Consider the following 23,649-nt stretch of genomic DNA (forward strand, 5'->3'; position numbering starts at 1 on the left):
TGGTTTTAGGGAAGGCAGAGGAACCAGAGATCAAATTGCCAACAGCCTCTGGATCATCAGGAAAGCAAGAGAGTTCCAGACAAAACATCTATTTCTGCTTTATTGACTATGCCAAAGCCTTTGACTGTGTGGATCACAACAAACTGTGGAAAATTCTGAAAGAGATGGAATACCAGACCACCTGACCTACCTTTTGAGAAACCTGTATGCAGGTCAGGAAGCAATAGTTAGAACTGGACATGGAACAACAGACTGGTTCCAAATAGGAAAAGGAGCATGTCAAGCCTGTATATTGTCACCCTGCTTATTTAACTTATATGCAGAGTACATCATGAGAAACACTGGGCTGGAAGAAGCACAAGCTGGAATCAAGATTGCCGGGAGAAATATCAATAACCTCAGATATGCCGATGACACCACCCTTATGGCAGAAAGTGAAGAAGAACTAAAGAGCCTCTTGATGAAAGTCAAAGAGGAGAGTGAGAAAGTTGGCTTAAAGCTCAACATTCAGAAAAGTAAGATCATGGCATCTGGTCCCATCACTTCATGGCAAATAGATGGGGAAACAGTGGAAACAGTGGCTGACTTTATTATTTTGGGCTCCAAAGCCACTGCAGATGGTGATTAAAGCCATGAAATTAAAAGACGCTTACTCCTTGGAAGGAAAGTTATGACCAACCTAGACAGCATATTTAAAAGCAGAGACATTACTTTGCCAACAAAGGTCTGTCTAGTCAAGGCTATAGTTTTTCCAGTGGTCATGTATGGATGTGAGAGTTGGACTATAAAGAAAGCTGAGCACTGAAGAATTGAGCTTTTGAACTGTGGTGTTGGAGAAGACTCTTGAGAGTCCCTTGGACTGCAAGGAGATGGAATCAATCCATTCTAAAGGAGATCAGTCCTGGGTGTTCATTGGAAGGACTGATGTTGAAGCTGAGGCTCCAATACTTTGGCCACCTGATGCAAAGATCTGACTCATTTGAAAAGACCCTGATGCTGGGAAAGATTGAGGGCAGGAGGAGAAGGGGACAACAGAGGATGAGATGGTTGGATGGCATCACTGACTCAATGGACATGAGTTTGGGTAAACTCCGGGAGTTGGTGAGGGACAGGGAAGCCTGGCATGCTACAGTCAATGGTGTCACAAAGAGTCAGACATGACTGAACCACAACAATAAGAACAAAACATAAGTGTTTTCTCAAGTTCTGTGAATTGTCCTAGCAAATTATTGATCCTGAGGAGAGGGCCATGGGAACCTCTGGATTGTAGCCATTCGGTCAGATGTACTGGTGGCCCTCTGGGACTTGAGACTCCATCTGTAGAGAAGGCAGTCTTGTGAGAGTGAACCCTTAACCTGTGGAAAGTGAAAGTGAAGTTGCTCGGTCATGTTCAACCCATTTCAACCCCTATCAGGCTCCTCCATCCATGGAATTTTCCCGGCAAGAGTACTGGAGTGGGTTGCCATTTCCTGATAAACTCCTTACTTTTAAACTAGCTGGAGCCAACTTTCTTGTCTGTAGCTGGGAAAGGGCCTTCTTACTGGGGAAGACAAAGGTCTATCTAGTCAAAGTTATGGTGTTTCCAGTAGTCATGTATGGATGTAAGAGTTGGACTATAAAGAAAGCTGAGCGCCGAAGAACTGAGCTTTTGAACTGTGGTGTGGAGAAGACTCTCGAGAGTCCCTTGAACTGCCAGGAGATCAAACCAGTCAATCGTAAAGGAAATCAGTTCTGAATATTCGTTGGAAGGACTGATGCTGAAGTTGAAGCTCCAATACTTTGGCCACCTGATGCAAAGAACTGACTCAGTGGAAAAGACCCTGATGCTGGGAAAGATTGAAGGCAGGAGGAGAAGGGGACAGCAGAAGATGAGATGGTTGGATGGCATCACTGATTCAATGGACATGAATTTGAGCAAGCTCCGGGAGTTGGTGATGGACAGGGAAGCCTGGCATACTGCAGTCCATGGGGTTGCAAAGAGTCAGACACGACTGAGCAACTGAACTGAACTGGGGAAGAAGTGTACAAGCAACAAGGCAGAATCAAGACAGGAAATCGTGCTTTTGGAGGAGACGGAGGACCTCACAGAGAGGACTAGGTGGTGGAATGTGGGACTTCTTGTTCCCATGGTAACACTGAGTCCTGTCCCCAACTTGCTGCTCAGGATACATGTTCTCTTCCAAGTGGAACTTATAAGTTTCCAAGAGCAGCCTTTGTTTTTATCAGTCACCATAGACCTCAGGGAGCGGAGCCAAGAGTCAGGATAAAAGATTGGTCCTGTACAATCTATTCTATGTGTGTGCTCAGTTGCTTCAGTTGTGTCCAACTCTTTGCAAACCTATGGACTGTAGCTTGTGAGTCCACTGTATTCATGGGATTCTCCAGGCAAGAATACTGAAGTGGGTTGCCATGCCCTTCTCCATGGGATCTTCTTGACCCAGGGAATGAACCTGCATCTCCTGCATTGTCAAGCAGATTCTTTACCCAGTGAGATACTACACTGTATCAACAGACTGTCCACACCTCTTGCTTTATTTAAACAAATGCATCAGTACACAGAATGGTTAAAGTTTAAAGTACTATAAAGATCATCTCCAACTCTCTTTGAGTCACATTAAAACTGAGGTCCAAAGAGGTTAGCTGCTGCTGCTGCTAAGTCACTTCAGTTGTGTCTGACTCTGTGCGAACCCATAGACGGCAGCCCACCAGGCTCCCCCGTCCCTGGGATTCTCCAGGCAAGAGTACTGGAGTGGGTTGCCATTTCCTTCTCCAATGCGTGAAAGTGAAAAGTGAAAGGGAAGTCGCTTAGTCGTGTCCGACTCTTCGCGACCCCATGGACTGCAGCCTATTAGGCTCCGACTCTACGGAATTTTCCAGGCAAGAGTACTGGAGTGAGGTTAAGAAGATAACTAATATGATTATGGGGCTTCCCTGGTGGTTCAGATGGTAGAGAGTCTGCCTGCAATATGGGAGGCCCGGGTTCAATCCCTGGGTTGGGAAGATCCCCTGGAGAAGGAAATGGCAACCCACTCCAGTACTCTTGCCTGGAAAATGGATAGAGGAGGACAGAAGAACCTGGTAGGCTACAGTCCACGGGGTCGCAAGGAGTTGAACATGACTGAGCGAATTCACTTCACTTCACTTCAATATGATTATGGTTCTCTGCTCTTTACAAAGCTTTGTGTCTATAAAAACTTTGGTTCTTGCAGCAGCCCTGTGAGGTTAAGTGACTGGTCCAGAGGCTCTTGGATTAGCCTGTAGCAAAGCTGAGACTGAAATCTGCACTTCAGGGGCTCTGCAGGCCAGTCCTGGCTTGCAATGGCAGCTGAACTGTTGCCACATCTAAACATAGGCTTCTGTGTTTTATAAAAGTATCATTCTGAGATCACATTAAAATGAAAGAAAAAAATCTTCAATCGCAGAGTGAAAAATACTGCTTTATGTAATTTTTGTTTCTCCGCAGAAAGGATGACTAAGTAATCTAGGATCTCCTTAGAAGTTGCAGAAGGTTCTGGTGCAATTCCCACTCTTACAAAACATCTATCTTATCACAAACCACAAAATCTGATTATTTATTTCAAAAGAAATACAGAACTGAAAGTGATAACTCATGTTTTTTCTAACAAATGTGAACTCTGAGTCATGATCTGTCCAAATATTAGGACACAAACCAAGAGTGTGGCACTGGTTTCTCTGCTGGGAGCTCTATTTCCTGGCGGTCAGATTAAACAATTTGGTGGAATAACCTACACGATGTTAAATTGCAATTAAAGGTGCTAGATAAGATGTGTTTGAACTGGGGTTGCCTTGTGCAATATATGTGTAAACATATGCACAAAGTTTTACATTCTATAAAAATACAGAAAAAAGATAATGGCATTTTTAGCAAACATGAAAACAGTGTGCTGTTGCTGCAAATACAGAGTGTCCATGAGAATTCTAGGCTGGAAAGTCTTCTATTTCTCTAATGGTTAACTTATAACCACTTAATAGAACAAGGTCATTTTCAGAATATATCATCCAACATCTGGTCTACCATCTGCTGGCTGAATAAAAATTCACACGACTCAGGCACACAAGGAGCAAATTCCTACATCATTTCAGTTTTAATTCTTCTCTCAGTTACAAAAACAAAGGCTATATGATCATTCAAAAGATGCTCTCGGAAAGACACTTGAACTTCATTTTGTGAAAAAGGTAGGTTCCTGAAAAGAATTGCATGAATTATTTTTTCCCTGTTTTATTGAACCTCATTTCCTTTGCATGGGAAATGTCCAAATTTTAAATAAATTTTATTCTGAATCTTTTAAAAACATAGGAGTTCAAATTTTTATGGAGTACTGTTATTTTTGCATTATTTTAAATTTATTCTTTGTTGAAATAGTTGGTATATAACATTATATGTCACAGGTGTATAATATAGGGATTTATCATTTTTAAAGGTTATACTCCAATTATAGTTATTATAAAATATTAGTTATATTCCCAAAATATATACCTAATAGTTCACATCTCAATCCTTTGCCCCTATGTTGCCCCACACTGTTATTTATTTTTTTAAATAATCTAATTGAAGAAAGTGGGAGAAACCACTAGACCATTCAGGTATGACCTAAATCAAATCCCTTATGATTACACAGTGGAAGTGAGAAATACACTTAAGGGACTAGATCTGATATACAAGTGCCTGATGAAATATGGACAGAGGTTTGTGACACTGAACAGGAGACAGGGAGCAGGACCATCCCCAAGAAAAAGAAATGCAAAAAGCAAAATGGCTGCCTGAGGAGGCCTTACAAATAGCTAAGAAAAGAAGAGAAGTGAAAAGCAAAGGAGAAAAGGAAACATATACCCATTTGAATGCAGAGTTCCAAAGAATAGCAAGAAGAGATAAGAAAGCCTTCCTCAGTGATCAATGTAAAGAAATACAGGAAAACAGTAGAATGGGAAAGACTAGAGATCTCTTCAAGAAAATTAGAGATACCAAGGGAACATGTCATGCAAAGATGGGCACAATAAAGGACAGAATGGTATGGACCTAACAGAAGCAGAAGAGATTAACAAGAGGTGACAAGAATACACAGAAGAACTGTACAAAAAGATCTTCATGACCCGGAAAATCACGACAGTGTGATCATTCACCTAGAGCCAGACATCCTGGAATGTGAAGTCAAGTAGGCCTTAGGAACCATCACTATGAACAAAGCCTAGTGTAGGTGATGGAATTCCAGTTGAGCTATTTCAAATCCTGAAAGAAGATGCTGTGAAAGTGCTGCACTTAATATGTCAGCAAATTTGGAAAACTCAGCAGTGGCCACAGGACTGGAAAAGGTCAGTTTCCATTCCAATTCCAATGCTAAAGAATGCTCAAACTACAGCACAACTGCACTCATCTCACACGCTAGAAAAGTAATGCTCAAAATTCTCCAAGCCAGGCTTCACCAATACGTGAATCATGAACTTCCAGATATTTAAGCTGGTTTTAGAAAAGGCAGAGGAACCAGAGATCAAATTGCCAACAGCCTCTGGATCATCGGGAAAGCAAGAGAGTTCCAGAAAAAAACATCTATTTCTGCTCTATTGACTATGCCAAAGCCTTTGACTGTGTGGATCACAATAAACTGTGGATAATTCTTCAAAAGATGGGAATACCAGACCACCTGACCTGCCTCTTGAGAAACCTGTATGAAGGTCAGGAAGCAACAGTTAGAACTGGACATGAAACAACAGACTGGTTCCAAATAGGAAAAGGAGTACGTCAAGGCTGTATATTGTCACTCTGCTTATCTAATTTATATGCAGAGTACATCATGAGAAATGAAGCACAAGCTGGAATCAAGATTTCCAGGAGAAATATCAATAACCTCAGATATGCAGATGACACCACCCTTATGGCAGAAAGTGAAGAAGAACTAAAGAGCCTCTTGATGAAAGTCAAAGAGGAGAGTAAAAATGTTGGCTTAGCTCAACATTCAGGAAACAAAGATCATAGCATCCGGTCCCATCACTTCATGGGAAATAGATGAGGAAACAGTGGAAACAGTGGCTGACTTTATTTTGGGGGGCTCCAAAATCACTGCAGATGGTGATGGCAGCCATGAAATTAAAAGACGCTTACTCCTTGGAAGAAAAGTTATGACCAACCTAGACAGCATATTAAAAAGCAGAGACATTACTTTGCCAACAAAGTTCTGCCTAGTCAAGGCTATGGTTTTTCCAGTAGTCATGTATGGATGTGAGAGTTGGACTATAAAGAAAGCTGAGCACTGAAGAACTGATGCTTTTGAACTGTGGTATTGGAGAAGACTCTTGAGAGTCCCTTGGACTGCAAGGAGATGGAATCAATCCATCCTAAAGGAGATCAGTCCTGGGTATTCATTGGAAGGACTGATGTTGAAGCTGAGGCTCCAATATTTTGGCCACCTGATGTGAAGAGCTGCTCATTTGAAAAGACCTTGATGTTAGAAAAGATTGATGGCAGGAGGAAAAGGGGACGACAGAGGATGAGATTGTTAGATGGCATCACCAACTCAATGGACACGAGTTTGGTTAAACTCCAGGAGTTGGTGATGGACAGGGAGGACTGGCATGCTGGGGTTGCAAAGAGCTGGACACGACTGAGCAACTGAACTCAACTGAATGGATCTTGCCTGAAAAATTATTAGTCTGGTGTTCCCATAGCCATTTTCTTTTTCCTTCATTTTTCTATATTTCTCTGATTATTCTATAAGGAAGTGTTGTCTCACCTCCAATATTTATTCATATATTTAATTACACCTCCTTTTTATGGAATCATGGATAATTTTATTATTTATCGGTAATTACCTTCCAGCTGAAACCATTGGGAGTTCTTTCAAGTTGGCTTCTGTGTCATTTTGATATGTTCCCATATTTTTTTTTTTTTTGCTTGTTTTGAGTACTTACTTCATTACTTTCTGTGAACACAAGATGCTCCAGGTTTCTTTTGTATTTTCCCTTCCCTAGTCTTAAAGTCAATCACTTCTGCAGAGTCCTCAGTCCTTTTGACAATGGTATTTAGAAGCCATGATCTGGACACTAGTTCTGTTCATTGCTATTTGGCTGTCATGACTTCTAATTACTACTAGTGGGTTAGTATATAGACACATGTACATTTATGTCTTTCTATCTATCCTGTTTCAAAGTCCACTTTGATATGAGTATCTGTCCCCAACTTTCTTTTAATTTCCATTTGTATGGAATATATTTTTTTAATCCTTTCAATTTCAGTCTGTATGTATCTTTAGCTCTGAAATTAGTCTCTTGTAGGCAGCATATAGATGGGTCCATTTTTTAAAATCCAATTAACCACCTTATGTCTTTTGATTAGAGCATATATTCTGTTAACATTTAAAATAATTTTTGATAGGAATGCACTTATAGCCATTTTGCTACTTGTTTTCTCATTGTTTTTGTAGTTCTTTAGTGTTTTCCTCTTCTTTTAGTTTCTTCCTTTGTGGTTTGTTGATTCTCTTCAGTGTTATGCTTGTGTTCATGTGTCTATGACAGGTTTTTAATTTGTGGTTCCTGCGGTGTTCATATACATTGAACTATATCTACTAGTTGTAAAATAAATGGTAGGCATTTAAGTTCAAACACATTTTAATAGAGATACATTTTTAACTCCCTCTCCCCATGTTATGTGTTTTTGGTATCATATTTCACATTTTCATGCTTGTGTGCTTGGTCGCTAAGTCATGTCCCACTCCGTGACCCCATGGACTGCAGTGCTCCAAGGCTTCCCTGTCCATGGGATTTTCCTGGCAAGAATACTGGAGTGTGTTGCCGTTTCCTCCTCTAGGATTTTACATTTTCATGTTTATCCCTTATTTCTTGTAGTTAGAGTTGATTAAAAAAATTTTTAACCTTCATACTTGCTTATTTAAGTGGTTGATCCACAGACTCTATTATATACTTGCCTTTACCAGTGGATTTTTCCTTTCCCATAATTTCTTATTTCTTATTGTAGCCTTTTCCTTTTTCACTTAAAGAGGACCCTTTAATGCTTCTTGTCAGGTTGATTTAGTACTAATGAACTCTTTCAGTTTTTGCTTTTCAGAGAAATTCCTTATCTCTCCTTCAATTCTGAATGACAACCTCAAGTTGTACATTTTCTCTTTTAAAACTTTAAATATGTCATGCCACTCCCTTCTGGCCTGCAAAGTCTCTGCAGAAAAATCAGTTGTTAGCCTTATGGGCTACCTTACACGTGACTCTTGGTTTTTCTCTCGCTGCCTTTAAAGTTCTCTTTAACTTTGTCATTTTAATTAAGAGATGTCTATGTATGGGTCTCTTTGGGCTCATTTTGCTTGATGACTCTGTGTTTCCAGTACCTGAAATCTATGTCCTTCCTCAGGTTGAGAGAGAGTTTTCAGCCACAATTTTATTAAGTACACTTTCTATCTCTTGCTCACTCGTCTCTCCTTCTGGGGCCCCTATATTGCTAATGTTGGTAAGATTGATGTTGTCCTAGAAGTACTGAGGCTGTTCTTATCTATCCTCTTTTTAAATTTGTTTTTCTTTTTGTATTCTGAGTGGATGATTTCCATTATTCAATCTTCTAGGTCACTTATGTGTTCTTCTGTATCAACTAATCTGCTGTTAATTCCTTCCCATGTATTTTTCATTTTAGCTATTGTATTCTTCAGCAATGACTGGTCCCTTTTTATATTTTCCAGTTCCTTGTCAAAAATTTCACTCTATTCGTCTATTCTTTGCCCAGGATTCAGTTAGCATTCTTATTACTGATGCTTTGAACTCTTTATCTGGTAACTTATTTATCTCTGCTTCATTTGGGTTTCTTTTTTTTTTTTTTCTTGTTCTTTCATTTTAAACAAATTCCTCTGTCTTCTCAATTTGTTTAACTTCCTCTGCCCCATGCAATTAGGTGAAACAGTTACCTGGTCTTGAAGGCCAGTCTTTTTGTAAAGCATCCTGAGCAGTCTGCAGTGCCCAGTGGTTCTGGTGGGAGAGCTGGATCTGAAGTGAGTACATCTTCCCCTGGGTGTGCTGGCAGCCCCCACCTCAGTGGGAGGTGAGGCCAGAGCGGGAGCCGCTTAAGCCAGAGCCAGGGACAAACTGGAGCTTCTCCTATGATCAATGGCTGTTATCACCCTGACAGAGGTGGAGATGGGCCCAAGAGGCTGTGGCAGGAGCCCTGAGGGAGTTGAGTTTCTCCCCGATATGTGATGGTCGTGATGGTGGTTTCTACCTTGGTGTGCATCATAGCCAGGGCTTGAGGCCCTGCTTGGTGCTTCACTTTTGTGCTGGTTTCACCTTTTCCCTGGTACACGTGACTTGATTAGAGGCTGGATCAGGCTCCGAGGGGCTGTTGCCACACTACTCAGCTGGTTTTGCTCTCATTAGTTATGGTGGTCTCCACCCCGGAGCTAATTCCACTCCTCCCAAGTGTGGGCAGGGAGGCGCATGCTGATAATGGCTGCCTCAGTCTCCATCAGAGGCAGAGGCAGGGACCAAGCTGGCTTCATTCCCCTAAGTGTGTGCATGCTCATGGACAATGGTAGCCTCCACCCTAGTTCGGGTTAGCTCTAAGACCCTCTCTTCCCACTCTGTCTGCTCCTTCTGAGCTTGGAGCTCCCCCAGGTCCCATCCTACCTTTTCCCAGCAGTCCTCTTCTCCAACTGCTTTGGGCTACTCTTCCCTGGTTTAGTCTGATCCCATTTGTTTTTCTTTCAGAACTGACTCATAATTTCTATTTCACTAAGGATATTCTTTCCTGTTTCCCAATTCTTGATATAAAACTTTTCTTTCATTTTGGGGGCATGAAGTGGGAGTGGGCGATTAAAACTTGCACCAAATGTGGCATTATAATCTAGTCTGATTATAATCAGATCAGTATTGATCATTGGAGCTGGGTCTCAGTGTATTATTCTCCACATCTAAATTCTCCTTTAGGAGACTGGCTACATAAATTATCTTGGGAAAGTATTAAACTTGCCTCTAATTATCTTCTGGATCTAACTACCAAATTCCAAGAAACATGGAAAATACAACAAATTAAATAAAACCATGTGTAATCGATCAGCTAAATTCATTGAGGAATTATGTAGGAAAAATGACTCAATTTCAACAAATCAATGTCATAGGAAAAAAGTGTGTATGGGTGAAGCAGTAAAGGTTAAGAGACAAGAGAGACATTTCAAACACATGCAAACGTGGACCTTTTTGGATCCAGCTTTGAACAGGCCAATTAAAAAATTTTTTTGAAACAATCAGGGAAATCATTTAATAAATATAAAGCTATTATTAGTTAATATTAAGGAATTATCATTCATTCCCTTGGATATGGGATATGATAAGGGTATTTTAGTTAAAATTCATTAAATAAAAAAAATGCTTATCTGCTAGAACAGGGGTAAGCAAAAAAAAAAAAAAAAAAAAAAACGTGTGCTTAGTCACTCAGTCATGTCTGACTCTTTGCAACCCCATGGACTGTAGCCTGCCAGGCTCCTCTGTCCATGGTGATTCTCCAGGCAGGAATACTGGAGTGGGTTACCTTACCCTCTTCCAGGGGATCTTCCCAACCAAGGGATCGATACCAGGTCTCCTGCATTGCAGGCGGATTCTTTACTGTCTGAGTCACCAGGGAAGCAAATGATAGCCACAAATAAAAATAAACTTTGATTGGAACACATTCTACCCACTGCCATTGTCTATGGATGCTTTCCTGATATGACAGCAGAGATGAGTAGCTGCAATGGAGACAGGGCAGCCTGCACAATGCAAACTATTTACTATCTGGTCCTTTACAGATACTGTTTGGCTAGTAGGGGAGAGGAATAAATAAGTAGTTTGAGATAAACCAACGTATACTACTATATATAAAATAGATAAATGACAAGGATCTATGGCACAGGGAACCATATTCAATATCTTGTAGCAACCTATAATGGCAAAGATCTGGAAAAGAATACATATGTATATATGATACCTAATCACTTTGCTGTACACCTGAAACTAACACAACATTGTAAATCAACTATACTTCAACTAAAAAAATCATTATAGCAACTCCTTGAGGTGGATATTATGAAGGCTGATTTATTAATGAAACATTAGGGGCTTGGAGACGTTAATTAATTTATAGCTAGGAAAGAGCAGAGAAAGAATTTGCCTGGTACTGTCCTTAGTCACTGTCATCACTGATATGACATATCCACATTGTTAAGTGGACAAGCCAAGGCCACACATCTGTTTAAAGGCCAACAAATATTTCACGAGCATGTAGAGTCTATAAAAGAACACGAACACTGGCGCCTTCAGCTGAGAAGCTTTTCATCAATCTCTTCCCTAGTGGTTCAGCTGGTAAAGAATCCACCTGGAATGTAGGAGACCTGGGTTTGATCCCTGGGTTAGGAAGATCCCCTGGAGAAGGGAACAGCTACCCACTCCGGTATTCTGGCTTGGAGAATTCCTTGGACTGTATAGTCCATGGGGTCGCAAAGAGTCTGACATGACTGAGTGGCTTTCACTTCATTTCATGAGCCTTAAAAGACCGATTTTCTGGTCAGCCTTAGAGTTGCTAAGTTTGCCTGTTTGTCAAAGTAGATGTTTGGTCTTCACACCCATTTATCACTTTACATTTCTCTCTCCTGTAAAATTCAAGGCTTGGTAGAGACCATACCTATACCATGTACACTAAGCCCAGCTCCTGGAATAAGAAGAGAAGCTCAAATATGTTTCCTGAATGAATGACCAACAACGTCCACATCACAACCTCATCCCTGAGTGTCAAGTCTCCTTGTGCTGGACACAGAGGCACAAACAGATCATAAAGCTCCAGGCACCAAGAAAGGACTCTTGCTGCACATTAAGTGCTCAGCCTGTACACCAGAAGATCATTTATTATTGTTTGAGGGTCTGCTTTTCTAGGTGACGGAGAAGATGTAACCTATTTCTTAACCTCAGAGTGGTTTTCGTGGCAGAGGCCTGGGGAGGCTTACTGTGGTTGGAGCAATTGTTTTAGTTGTGAAGGTCAATGCTGGGGTGTTACATGCCGGTTCTTGCCTGTCCTGATATTAGTCTATTCAACCTAGCTCTGTCCTTTTACAGAGATTCCAAGCGAATGAATCATGCTTGGCTGCCATTAAAAGGGGAACGAGATAACTGCTGGATGTGAGGGGGGATATTTGCAGAGTCTGGAGTAAGGTGTCTTTACAGATAGACAGGATGTGAATTTAGCACCTGAACAGCCCCTATGGTAGAGAACTAGACACAAAATCCCCCCAGGCACACAGGTGATGCTGAACGTCAAGGTTCGGACCCCTGAGCAATGATGCTAGCTTTGCCCTTCTTCAGTGCAGGGGTATTAAGTCAGTTTTTCAACCAGTACAAGGCAATGGCTGGCATTCCAGGAAAATGGGTGCAAGAGAGAGAAACACATCCACAGATCCAGGAAATGTTTAACTTTTATTTCTGCCTCATATACAGCATATTATCTGCCAAAATTAGAAGTTAAATATAATTTAATGGAGATAAAATACTGAAAATATCATTGGGACAATTAAAAAAAAAATGTTATCATGAATACAGAAAGAAAAAGAGCCAGTAAACAAAACAAAGCTGAAACAGGTGAAATAAGAACAAAATCTCTCCAACTTTGAGATAGTGCATATTCATTTCTCTTCTTTCCCAGGTTGAAGTTCCCTGGAGCAGCTATTGAGATCAGGCCGCAGAGTAGAAGGTAATTATTGCACTGAGAGTGTATGTGATTCACGGAAGCAAGCCTATGTCCCAGACAGGGAAGCCGAGGCTATTGGAGACTGCATCTAAGTCGTCTTCTGCTTTACTGAGGTCTCAGAGAAGCGGAAGCTTCAGGACACTTGCGGTCATTGCCCAGGTGTGGCTGGACTTAGTCTTGCCTGAGTCCTTAGCTCTTACCGAGGTTTAAAAATGGGTGCTCTCATTGTCTGTGGTGTTCAGCTGCAAGTATTCCAGGCTGCCCTTCTTATAGCTGGCCACCCGGGTTGGTTTTCGGTTCCTTATCCCCAAGGCCTGTCTTTTCTGTAAAGAGCTGGTGATCATGTCAGCAAACTCAGCTTGCAAGCGCTGTTGATTCTCCCTGGAGAGACAGAGTATGGAGGGAAAAGGGAACTTCTCAGCCATTCAAATAGACTAGCCCTCAGCTCCAGAACCGCCTGTTTCATTCACTGATATCTTGTTGAATGCCTACTCTGTGCTGCAGGCAGGAAGTCCAGAGAACACAGAACGACTCTTGGCTTCCACCGATGAGCCTAAAGAACTGTCACCCTTGCTCTGTGTAGTTGTAGGGAAAGCAGAATATATTTCAAGCAGGATATTATATTTCGACTTCAAAGTAAGACTACACAATGCGGAATTCAGAGGTGAGGTTAGGTTTACACATACCACTGGAGCGAGAGGAAGAGAAGCCAAGAGGGTGCTAAGCCCTAGTGTGTGTGCTACGTAGCTTCAGTCGTGTCCGACTCTTTGGGACCCCATGGACAGTAGCCTGCCAGACTCCTCTGTCCACAAGGTTCTCCAGGCAAGAATACTGGAGTGGATAGCCATTTCCTACTCCAGGGGATCTTCCTGACCCAGGGATCGAACCCGCATCTCTTATGTCTCCTGCACTGGCAGGCAGGTTCTTTATCACTAGTGCCACCTGGGAAGGCCACTAAAGTGTTAGTCGCTCTACTAACACTTGGAGAGTTGTGTTCTACTCTTTGCAACCCCATGGACTGTAGCCTGCCAGGGTCTTCTGTCCCTGGAATTCTCCAGGCAAGAATACTGGAGTGGATTGCCATTCCCTTCTCCAGGGGAGCTTTTCGACCCAGGGATCAAACCTGGGTCTCTTGCATTGCAGGCAGATTCTTTACCGTCTGAGTCACCAGTCTCCACAAAACTCTGAAAAGTGGTCCCACACTTTCCTAGGAATATGGGTCTTGTCTGGGGAGGGCTCTGAATGAGTGGAGGGTTTTAAGAGATTAGAATGGACCTGGGGTGCTCTTAGTAAGGGGCCAGGTCCCCCCATGCCATACGGATGGTCTGCATTGTTTTGGCATCTCTATGGTATTGCCATCTGTCTGGGTCCCACATCCAGGTGTCTGCACAACAGGGTTTCTCTACCACAGCAAAAGCCATTCCAATGGCCACATGACTCACTGCGGTGGCCCAAATGCAACTGGAAGACCATTTGAGTCACCTTTAAGGAAACTGAAACCAGTTAATTAGAATTGCAGCCTGTTTTCCTCATCTCAGGGAGAACACACTCCATGTGGAGAATCCCAAACCACAGTCCTAAAGCTGGGAGTTCTTGTTTCATCAGGTGACTCAGCAGAGAGCTGAGAGCAGGGGTGGAAATGCACTGGTCTATTGTCCCTAGGGTGCTCTACTCGACCACATGTGCAGGGGGTGAGCCCTAAACTGTCCTCTGGTCTCCTGAGCGAGCCTGAAACGCTCCAGCAGCCAGAGAAGGGGGTTTCCAAGTCTTTCAATGTGTGTTGTTTCTCACCTTGGATTCAATGCCTCATTGCCACTGGCAAAGCCCTCGCCAACAGTTAAACCGCCTGCACACAGTATAAGATACAAAGCCAAGACCTCCACTTCCCGGCTCCTCCCTGCCCAGCCAGCAACTTACGCGGTTGGAGGGGTCGGCAGGTTGTACTCCTGGTCCTTCACCCCGGTCAGCCAGTAGGTGGTCTCAGTTCCTCTCCCCTAGAGAGACAAGAAAGGTGTGGACCATGGAGGTCAACAAGGCAGTCGGCTCTAACCCACCATTCTGACAAGTAGCAGCTTCCAAGAGACGTTTCCCTCTGAGTTTGTCATCAGAGCCTATATTTCAATACAGCACCTGTTCCTGGTATGATCTGTGTTATCTCCAGACCAATCTTTATTTCTAAGCATCTTCAAAAAAGTATCTCATCCACCAGACATTTTTTTTTCAAACTAGAATTTTCTTTTATTCCCCAAAAGACATTTCCAAATATCACCTTAGCAACAGCACAAAAACTCTAAATGAAGAAGGAAGAAAATTCATCTATGATCCTGCTACTCCAATGAATCCAACTGGTTTCACAGCTGGAAATGTCACATTTTATTCTGGCCGTTTTTTGCCACGAAACTTTTGCCACAGTTTCCCCACCTGAAGTGTGTAAATTACAAACACACGTGCATCATAATAAACACTCACTAATTGACATTTGCTGGGTACATCTGCAGGCTGTAAAATAAATGGCAGCAACAGGAAATTCAGTTTTTGGCTGTAGGTTGTGTTTGAAAAGCAGTCTGGATAGTTATATTTTTAAAAACCACTCATCCAAAAAAAATCAGTGATTTGGGGCTGTGTTTGGACTGAAATATTTGAACTTCCCAAGTGGCGCCAATAGTAAAGAACCTGCTTGCCAGTGGAGGATATGCAAGAGACTTGGGTTCAATCCCCGGAAGTAGGAAATGGCAACCCACTCCAGTATTCTTGCCTAGAAAACCCCACGGACAGAGGAACCCGGCGGGTTACAGTCATGGGGTCGCAGAGTCAGACACCACTGAGCCCATACGCCTAACCACTTGCACTGTAATACTCCACACACCACTTCTATTTTGGGGGGAACACTACAGAGAATGTGTTCACGGAGAATTAAAATAGCCAGCGTGTTGTTCGGACACAACTACCTATAGGAGGCTCTTTCACGTTGCCGTCGGTGTAAGGGCCAGTGCAGCTATGGCTGGTGGGGGCACACGGTCTTAGCCGATCACTGGCTTCAGATCAGTTGTGAGTTTGGTCACCTTCAACAGACAGCCTGCGGGCCACCTGGTGGCTCCGAAAGGCGGTTGCTCTAAATGTGTGGGACGGCAAGGCGTGTCTAGAACAGGGACTCCCACTCTTCTCTATGCATCACAGTTACTTGATTTAAATACAGATCTCTGATCTATACCCAAAGACAGTTGGACTCAGCAGGTCTGGTGGGGCGTCCGTGATTAATTGCTAAGTCATGTCCGACTCTTTGAAATCCTGTGAACTGTAGCCTGCCAGGCTCCTCTGTCCATGGGATTCTCCAGGCAAGAATACTGGAGTGGGTTGCAATGCTCTCCTCCAGAGGATCTTCCCAACCCAGGAATCAAACCCACGTCTCTTATGTCCCGTGCATTGGCAGGCAGGTTCTTTACCACTAGCGCCACCTGGTGGCGCTATTAGGTATGTATCTCGATGGGTTCCTTACCTTTAAGTAGGTTTCTCCTCTTACTTCATAGAGGAACTGGCACTCCGTCCTCTTCAGGATGGCTATGGTGGAGCCGCTGACATGGATTCTCAAGGCTGGAAATGCAAAATAGATCAATGAAAACCGCATCCATTTTGAATGCTATCATAGGGCCCCGTTTGTTTCCCCTTGAGCCAGAATATTTACTATGAGTGCTCTTGACAGCTTAGATATTGTCATTAAAAAAAAAAAACAAAACCCACTTTAACATCGGTGAGATGAGAACTATTATCAGACACGGGGAGAGGGTCTGGTGCTGGTTTTCAGGGTCCTGAGTGAGGAGGCTCTCTAGATTAAGCCCTGGAGCTTCTCATTCCAGCTCAGAGAGGGGAGCCCCTGGTCCTGGGTTTGGATTTTACTTTGTGGTGCTGAGCTAAAAAGCTGAAATTTGGTTTGGGGTCTCCATGTAAATGGCAACCCACTCCAGTATTCTTGCCTGGAGAATTCCATGGACTGAGGAGCCTGGTGGGCTATAGTCCGTGGGGTTGCAAAGAGTTGGAATAAGCAGCTAACACTTTCTCTTTTACATGGATCTAAGAGTATTCCAGGTAGAGCATGCCTGAATGCACTGCAAACGAACCCAGACCAATAAGAACAGTCAAACTGAGCCATAAAGGAAGAAAACAATCATGATCAGTAAATGGCAATGTGTAGCATGGAGTGGATTGACCCAGGCTCACAGTCAGTCAATGTGAAGAGTCATGCTTCACCTCACTGGCACTATTATGCATTTTTATCCTACAGTTCCCCTTGGCTGGGAGACAGAATCTTTGTCCTCTAAGAAAAGTCCTCTCCTTTCTTACGGAGGCCAGTGGATTCCATCCGAGAGGCTGTGTTGACTGTATCTCCGAATAGGCAATAACGAGGCATCTTGATCCCCACGACTCCAGCAGCGCAGGGACCTGCGAGGGACAGAAAGCAAGAAGGTGGAGGCTACGGAAGTCACAGAGTGGTGTTAAGGCGGGTGAGCCTCTTCTCAACAGCACAACGCTCAATGCCTCCTTAGATGGGAGAAGTGGTTTAAGGGGTAAAATGTGAGCTGTGACCTTGGCTCTAACTGAATGTATTTGTTAGGGGATAGCATCATTAACCAACTCACACTTTTAGGAGCTGTTTTGCTTTAGCATAGAAAAGCACATTTTCGAGAAACAAGAAGACATTTTGAGATCAGCATGCAAAGGTGGAAAATGCTCTTTAATATATTACACAGAAGGCTCTCAAGAACGATGGAGACCATCTCACCAACTTCTTGCTGTGCCAGCCACACAGCCCAGAGCTCTGAACCACTGGTGGGCACAGTGCACTTGAAGGCTCAATAGCCCGTCTGTTTTATTTTTGGGCTTCCTTGGTAGCTCAGCTGGTAAAGAATCTGCCTGCAATGCAGGAGACCCCCAGTTTGATTTCTGGGTCAAGAAGAACCCCTTAAGAAGGGATAGGCTACCAGTATTCTTGGGCTTCCCTGGTGGCTCAGACAGTAAAGAATCTGCCTGCAATGTGGGAGACCTGGGTTCGACCCTGGGTTTGGACGATCCCCTGGAGGACAGTATGGCAATCCCTCCAGTATTCTTGCCTGGAGAATCCCCATGGACAGAGGACTCTGGAAAACTGCAGTCCATGAGGCTGCAAAGAGTCCCACATGACTGAGTGACTAAGCATGGCACAGCACAGCATTTTAGGGATTGGTGGCCTGATGATGGAAGACCCAGATGACAAGGACTTGGAATCTTCTTCCCTGCACTTTTCATGTACCACGTGAATGCAGCAGGAAGGGGGAGCCTATGACACAAGGATACCGCAAAAGGCAGAACAAAAGCCAAGGCCAGATGATGCACAGGGGCATATTAGATAGGGAAGAAGGGCTGCTCAAGCAAGTATTCATGTGGAAGACTGAATGCAAGGAGTTAAAATTTGTAGAAGTTAAAGATTAACTCAGAAACTGCAAAACCAGGTTTTGGATAGAGGCAACTACTGATTTTCTGGTTTGTTGATCAGGTTTTGATCTATATGAGTTTCTTTATAGATTTGTCCTTTGAACACTGTGTTTATGGACACTGAAAAAAATAGAACATTAAGTTGTGCATTGCTTATGTACACTTGAAAAAAAAAATACTGAGTAATGAATCTTCCCTGCTAGACTCAATGCAAAAATACAAAACAGAAACAAACAGAAGAAGCAGCAGCTACTTGATTAGATCTCTGAGGAAGCTAAAATATGACACAGATAAACTTATCTACAAAACAGATTCACAGACATAGAGAAAAGACTTGTGGTTACCAGGGGGTAGGGGAGGGAGGGATCGGGAGTTTGAGATTAGCAGATGCAAGCTATTTTATATATACGTATAACCAAATCACTCTGCTGTACACCAGAAACTAACACAATATTGTTAATCAGCTATACTCCAATTTTTAAAAAAAAGTCTCTAAAACTTCTCAATCACATCAGAAAGATAATAAATCCATTTAAGATACTGTAATATTTTACTGAAAAAAATTTACAGAGGTCAGAGATGGGGAGAGGGAGGGAATGGGGAAGAGATAAATAGTAAACGTGCTGCGCTGTGCTTAGTCGCTCATTTGCGTCCAACTTTGGAGAAGGAAATGGCAACCCGCTCCAGTGTTCTTGCCTGGAGAATCCCAGGGATGGCGGAGCCTGATAGGCTGCTGTCTATGGGGTCGCACAGAGTCGGACACGGCTGAAGTGACTTAGCAGCAGCAGCAGCTTTGCTACCACATAGAATGTAGCCTGCCAGGCTCCTCTGTCCATGGGGATTCTCCAGGCAAGCATACTGGAGTGGGTTGCCATGCCCTCCTCCAGGGGATCTTCCCAACTCAGGGATGGAAGGCAAGTCTCCTGCATTGCCGGCGGATTCTTTACCATCTGAGCCACCAGGGAATAGGGTGACTTAAATAGGAGGTCTGGAGCTTGTTATTTTAGTTTGTGGTTGGTGTTTATCATTCCATGAGTGCTGTTGTGACTGTTATTTCCTAGAACTCTCCAGACACTTATTATAGGTCTAATTATGTTAGGATATGTAACTGGACCTCGTATTTGGCAGGCGGATTCAACAGTAAGCCTCATGTGAAAACTGATCTTGTCTGAGGATCCTTCAGCCTTTCTAATTTAGTTGGTGTGCAGAGGGACACACGGTTCCCAACTGCTACAGTGCTCAGCTGCGTACCGGAGTGAATTCCAATGCGAATCCATATTGGGAGGCCAGGAAGATGCTCCAATTCAAAGGTCCCCACGAAGCTGAGGAGGTCCAAGGCCATCTTGGCAATGTCTATTGCATGCCGGTTGCCGTTTCTCTTAGGCAAACCGCTGGCCACCATGTAGGCATCACCAATGGTTTCCACCTGTGGAAGTAGTTTCTCATCAGTGACTCTGTCCCTTCTAAAGGCACCAGAAAGTAAACAGAAGCAGTTTATTGCATATCAAATTCAGAAATGTTCGAGAACTCATATGTGCATAGCCCTGCACACTTATGCTGGGACTAGTTCAAGACCAGTACTATGCTAATTTCTTCAGGGTTTTTATAGCTTAGTTAGGATGTGGTGTGTGCATGCTCAGCCATGTCCAACTCTCTGTGACCCTATGGACTGTAGCCTGCCAGGCTGTGTGGTTGAAATTTTCCATGAAATTTTCCAAGCAAGAATACGGGAGCAGATTTGTCATTTCCTTCTCTAGAGGATCTTCCCGACCCAGGGATCAAACCCGCATCACCTGCGTCTCCTGCATGGGCAGGCAGATTCTTTACCACTTCGCCACCTAGAAAGCCATAGCCTAGTTAAAAAGTTGATAAAACAACTATAAAGGATTTTAACTGAGTGAAGTACTTTATAATAATGGAAGTCATGCAGATATGGTGACAATTCTATAGTGTTGAAACAATCTGAATGGCTTTATGGAATTTTAGGAAACCATCTCTAATTACTGGAAAAGTCATGTTTAGCGCTTTACTTTTCAAAAACTATTTGATAAAAAAATAATTGTAGGTTCCTTTAAGACATAAAGGGGCTTCCCTGGTGGCTCAGGTGGTAAAAAATCTGCCTGCAAGGCAGAAGACCTGGGTTTGAGTCCTGGGTTGGGAAGATCTCCTGGAGAAGGGCATGGCAAGCCACTCCAGTATGCTTGCCTGGAGAGTCCCACGGACAGAGGAGCCTGGTGGATTACAGTCCTGCTGCTGCTGCTGCTGCTAAGTCACTTCAGTCGTGTCCGACTCTGTGCGATCCCATAGACAGCAGCCCACCAGGCTCCCCCGTCCCTGGGATTCTCCAGGCAAGAACACTGGAGTGGGTTGCCATTTCCTTCTCCAATGCATGAAAGTGAAAAGTGAAAGTGAAGTCGCTCAGTCGTGTCCGACTGTGTGCAACCCCATAGACGGCAGCCCACCAAGCTCCTCTGTCCATGGGATTTTCCAGGCAAGAATACTGGAGTGGGGTGCCATTGCCTTCTCCAGGGCTACAGTACAGGGTTGCAAAGAGTGGGATATGACTGAGAGATTTTCATTTTCACTTCACTAAAGACATAATACACATTCTTGTACCGGATGCTTCTGAACACTTTTCTTGTAATAGGAAGTAGACTTATATTAACATTATTCTTTGATATTCTCCCTTTTAATTTCATTTTCATAATCATATGCATGGTTCAAATGTGTTGGTTAGTTAATTTCTTCTTTCTCAATATCTCTAAAATGCATAATCACTTTCTATTCAACTGGAACTCTTGTTAGTAAGACTTTCTGATCTACACAGGGTGAGAATTTCAACTTCTGACCATTCTTTTTCTTCCACTTGACTTGTCACTCAGACTCAACCACTAATTTACTAACTCTTAAATGACAAAGGAAAAGACCTGAGTAAAGTCAGCTCTCTGAATCTATAGGTTCCACACTGTGGATTCAATGAACCATGATTCAAAAGTATTTAAACAAAACTGTCAAAAGTTCCAAAAAGTAAAACTTGAATTTGCCACAACTCCAGCAACTATTTTACATAGCCTTTACATTGTATTAGGTATTATAAGTAATCTCGAAATGATTTCAGAGTACATGGGTATGTAGGTTCTATGCAAATACTGTGTTATTTTACACTAGGGACTTGAGCACCTGGGGGGTTGGGGATCCATGACAATCCTGGAAGCATCCTGAGGCAGAGGTGGTAGGGGCAGCGAAGGAGAACTGTAGTAACAGAAACAGCTGATTCTGGCTCTGCTGACCGGGGGCCAAACCATCATTCAGCCAGTTAGGTGGAGCGGTTACCTTGTACACGTCATGGTGGTCCAGAATGTGGTCAAAGTTCTTGTAGATGTCATTGAGCATGTCCACCACTTCCATGGGGGTACTGTACTTACAGATGGTAGTGAACCCTACAATGTCACTGAAGTAGACGGTGACTTCCTCGTAGAGCTCAGGCTCCACGAAGCCTTTCTCCTTCAGAGACTTGACCACCAGCCTAGATGAAGAAGGAAAAAACAGGGCCTTCAATTTCAGTACATTCCTTCTTCCTCTACGGAAATCTTTGAGACAGTACTAACTGTTCACCAGGAATTTTAGAACTGAGGATTTCCAGTGAGTGGTGTGGCGAGGAACCAAAGACAGCTTGCAAATACCAAGTCTAGGAACATAGTACACACACAGAGCACATGTATGTGGCCTCAGATGAATAGGAGGTTCAGTATTAATTTAATACCTGATTATAACTCTAATAAATGTGAGTGTTCAGTTGCTCAGTCGTGTCCGACTCTACGCGACCCCAGGGACTGCAGCCTGCCAGGCTCCTCTGTCCATGGAGTTTTCCAGGCAAGAGTACTGGAGTGGGTTGCCATTTCCTCCTCTAGGGGATCTTCCCCACCCAGGGATTGAATCCGGTCTCCCACATTGCAGGTGGATTCTTTACCATCTGAGCCACCAGGGAAGTCTTCCTCCACTAAAGATGGCTCTTATTTTATTTTTAATTAATTTTTACTGGAGCATAGTTGCTTTATTAATAAATATAATGCATTAGCTTCTACTGTATAGCAAAATGAATCAGCTGTACATATACGTATATCCCCTCCACTTTGGACTTCCTTCCAGTTTAGGTCACCACAGAGCAGTAAATAGAGTTCCCTGTGCTATTCAGTTGCTTCTCAGTAGTTACCTATTTCATGTGTGCGTACATGTTAGCCATTAAGTTGTGTCCAACTCTTCAGTGACACAGAGGACTGCAGCCCAACAAGCTCCTCTGTCCATGGGATTTCACAAGGAGGAATACTGGAGTCAGTAGCAATTCCCTTCCCTAGGGGATCTTCCCAGTGCAGGGACCAAACCTGGGTCTCCTGCATTGCAGGCAGATTCTTTACCATCTGAATCACCAGGGAAGCCCCAGCGTCTATTTTATACATTGTATCAACAGTGCGAATCTGCCAATCCCAATCTCCCTATTTCTCCCACCCACCCCTTTCCCACTCGCTGTCCATACATTTGTTTTCTACATCTTTGTCTCTGTTTCTGCTTTGCAAATAAGCTTATCTATATCATTTCTTGTAATAGGGCCTCTACTATGAGGCTGAAAGAAGATGGCAAAGAAATTAATGCTTTAATTTTCATTTTTATATGCAGGAGAGACAGTGACTGGTCTAAGGTCTCAGACTCAGTAACAGTGGCCGACAGGTGTTGGAACATAGGTGGCTCTAACAATGCCATCCATGTTCCTTCCATGGCACTGGAAAACAATCTCTTTCTTTTAGCAATTTAGACAGTGCAAACCGGGACAAAGCTTAGCAAGAACGTGCATCTTTAAACACAATGATCTGATGAAGAAAATGCAAAAGGGAACAATCCTATATAAATATAGAGAAGGGACTTCCCTGGTGGTCCAGTGACTAAGATTCTGCACTCCCAATGCAGGGGACCCAGATTCGATCCCTGCTCTGGGAACTAGATGCCACATGCCCTAACTAAAATTTCACATGCTGCAAATAAAGATCCTGTGTGCCGCAACTAAGATCCAGCACAGCCAAATAAATACATAAAAATAAATAAAGTAAGAAAAGTACAGAGAAAACCAATGCTAGACAAATATGCTTTGGCTTTCCGCCTTAAGGGCTGAGGCACAACTCTGGAGTCCTGTATAGTCACATCCGTGGAAAGACTTCCTTACCTTGGGAGCAACATGAAATTAAGTTGGTCAGCCCTGTCCCTCTCTGCTTTGTACAGCTGTGTCCTTTCCTCCACCAGATGTTCCAGGTTCCGGGAATACAGCTGTAGACGTCGGATCAAGGTATCCATGTAACTTTCATTTTTTTGGTCATGGAAAAGGCTGTAGGTAGAAACAGATAAAGAGCTCTCCATATTATTAAGAAAACATAAATATCTATTAAAGCAATAGGCAGACATTATGAACAGGTAAT

The 23,649-nt window shown here is 43.1% G+C and overlaps 1 protein-coding gene across 2 annotated transcripts in view; it reads right to left on the bottom strand.

Annotated features, from left to right (window-relative positions):
- Positions 1–12,428: 12,428 nt before the first annotated feature.
- GUCY2C (guanylate cyclase 2C) overlaps positions 12,429–23,649 on the bottom strand; it is a 65,575-nt gene continuing 54,354 nt past the window's right edge. The window contains exons 21-28 of one of the 2 annotated variants that reach the window (XM_025283298.3): positions 23,400–23,558; positions 21,518–21,710; positions 21,365–21,436; positions 19,436–19,610; positions 17,057–17,155; positions 16,215–16,309; positions 14,636–14,712; positions 12,429–13,099 (exon numbers count right to left, since the gene is read on the bottom strand). In XM_025283298.3, the coding sequence (XP_025139083.3) occupies positions 12,925–13,099; positions 14,636–14,712; positions 16,215–16,309; positions 17,057–17,155; positions 19,436–19,610; positions 21,365–21,436; positions 21,518–21,710; positions 23,400–23,558 (1,045 nt within the window). In that variant the 3' untranslated portion in view covers positions 12,429–12,924. The remainder of the gene's footprint in view (positions 13,100–14,635; positions 14,713–16,214; positions 16,310–17,056; positions 17,156–19,435; positions 19,611–21,364; positions 21,437–21,517; positions 21,711–23,399; positions 23,559–23,649) is intronic. The other variant, XM_006055135.4, reaches the window with a different exon arrangement.

The sequence above is a fragment of the Bubalus bubalis genome, chromosome 4 (assembly GCF_019923935.1).
Source record: "Bubalus bubalis isolate 160015118507 breed Murrah chromosome 4, NDDB_SH_1, whole genome shotgun sequence".
In the NCBI taxonomy this organism is placed as follows: Eukaryota; Metazoa; Chordata; class Mammalia; order Artiodactyla; family Bovidae; genus Bubalus; species Bubalus bubalis.